Source organism: Olea europaea, unplaced genomic scaffold (genome assembly GCF_002742605.1).
Source record: "Olea europaea var. sylvestris unplaced genomic scaffold, O_europaea_v1 scaffold32550, whole genome shotgun sequence".
NCBI lineage: Eukaryota > Viridiplantae > Streptophyta > Magnoliopsida > Lamiales > Oleaceae > Olea > Olea europaea.
The window spans coordinates 1-1,274 of record NW_019251438.1 but is presented as its reverse complement, the minus strand read 5'-3'; the positions used below and the strand labels follow the sequence as shown (position 1 = coordinate 1,274).

General features: G+C 38.5%; 1 protein-coding gene across 1 annotated transcript; it reads left to right on the top strand.

The window, feature by feature from the left end:
* Positions 1–222: 222 nt before the first annotated feature.
* LOC111385695 lies at positions 223–1,264 on the top strand (the record flags this gene model as incomplete). Its single annotated transcript, XM_023010116.1, has 2 exons — positions 223–337; positions 485–1,264. Coding segments are annotated over 2 exons (451 nt in total), but the record flags the coding sequence as incomplete, so codon positions are not given.
* Between the last annotated feature and the right edge of the window lie 10 nt (positions 1,265–1,274).

Sequence of the window (1,274 nt, the reverse complement as noted above, 5' to 3'; positions counted from 1 at the left end):
CAAACCCCCCCCCCCCCCCCGGGCGTCCCTATGCATGGTGTTTTTTCCAAGCCTCTAGCCTAGGTGTGCCTTGGACACTAATCACAACCAGCTGACCTTAAAACCCTGATAAATGAAGTTATTAACAGGGAAGGACCCTTAGATATACGTGTGATGTATTCTTCTAAACAGTTCACATTATCCATAATATTTTCGAGTTGAGGACATTGAATAATATGAAAGTCATCCATGTTTTGTATGCACAGTTACATGGAGAAAGGATATTAAAGATCAAGACGTTGAAGAATCCATCAATGGTGCAGCACCTGGCAAGATAAGGGTAGTTTCTGTTTCTAAGGTATCACCTACTTTAGTTATTTCTCAGCTCATATTTAAAATTTAGGCATTCTACAGTCATTTACTTGTACGCACTATAAAAACATGACTACTATAATTTCTGTCAATTGTTTCTACAACACACTAAAGGGAACCTATTTTGTTTTAGGTATCTCGCGAGTTTCATCCTAATTTCTCTGCAAAGTGGAGACGCTATTTATATATATTGCCCTTGAATAATGAAACCGAGGGGAACCACACAAGTTTGTATAAGAAGAATATTGTGGATAGTGCTGTTTGTCGACATGGTCGTGGTGATCAGAGTATTGATGAGGCAAGTAATGGATATGCAGTTGAGGTTGATGACAAAGAAGATGAAGAAACAGGAAATAAATCATCTAGGTTTCTTGTAAGCAGTGTTAACCATCTTCTACATCAATTGGAAGGAAAATTACTATCCTACAGGATGTTTGCACGAGACACTAAAGCCTCACGAAATATGTAAGTCAGAGGTCTCTGGAATTATTGTATATTGGCAAACACCTATTGTTTTATCTTCATCGCAATTCTGATAGGCCAACTGCATCTGAGGTCATAGATTAGATGACAATAAGTGATTTTTCATATATATTATTTTGTTCTTATGCCGGTGACTCTTGCCAGTGTGTCAATTGAAGCTTCAGATGGGAATTCTTTTACAAGGGTAAATCATTGCATGCACAATTGCGCATTTGGCTACATTGCATACAGGAGGAGTATAGACCTCTCTCTGGAAGCATGTTCTAAAATGACCGGGGCTTGAAATAGGCTCTCATACTTTCTTGTACCAGCCGATACGTTATGAATGGCTGGTATCATATCCACTTGGACCGTCATAGGTTAAAATGAGTGGAAAAGACGTCACATTGGCTTTGCTTAGTTATTGCGCTATAATTTTTTTAAAACTGGTCAGAGTTGCT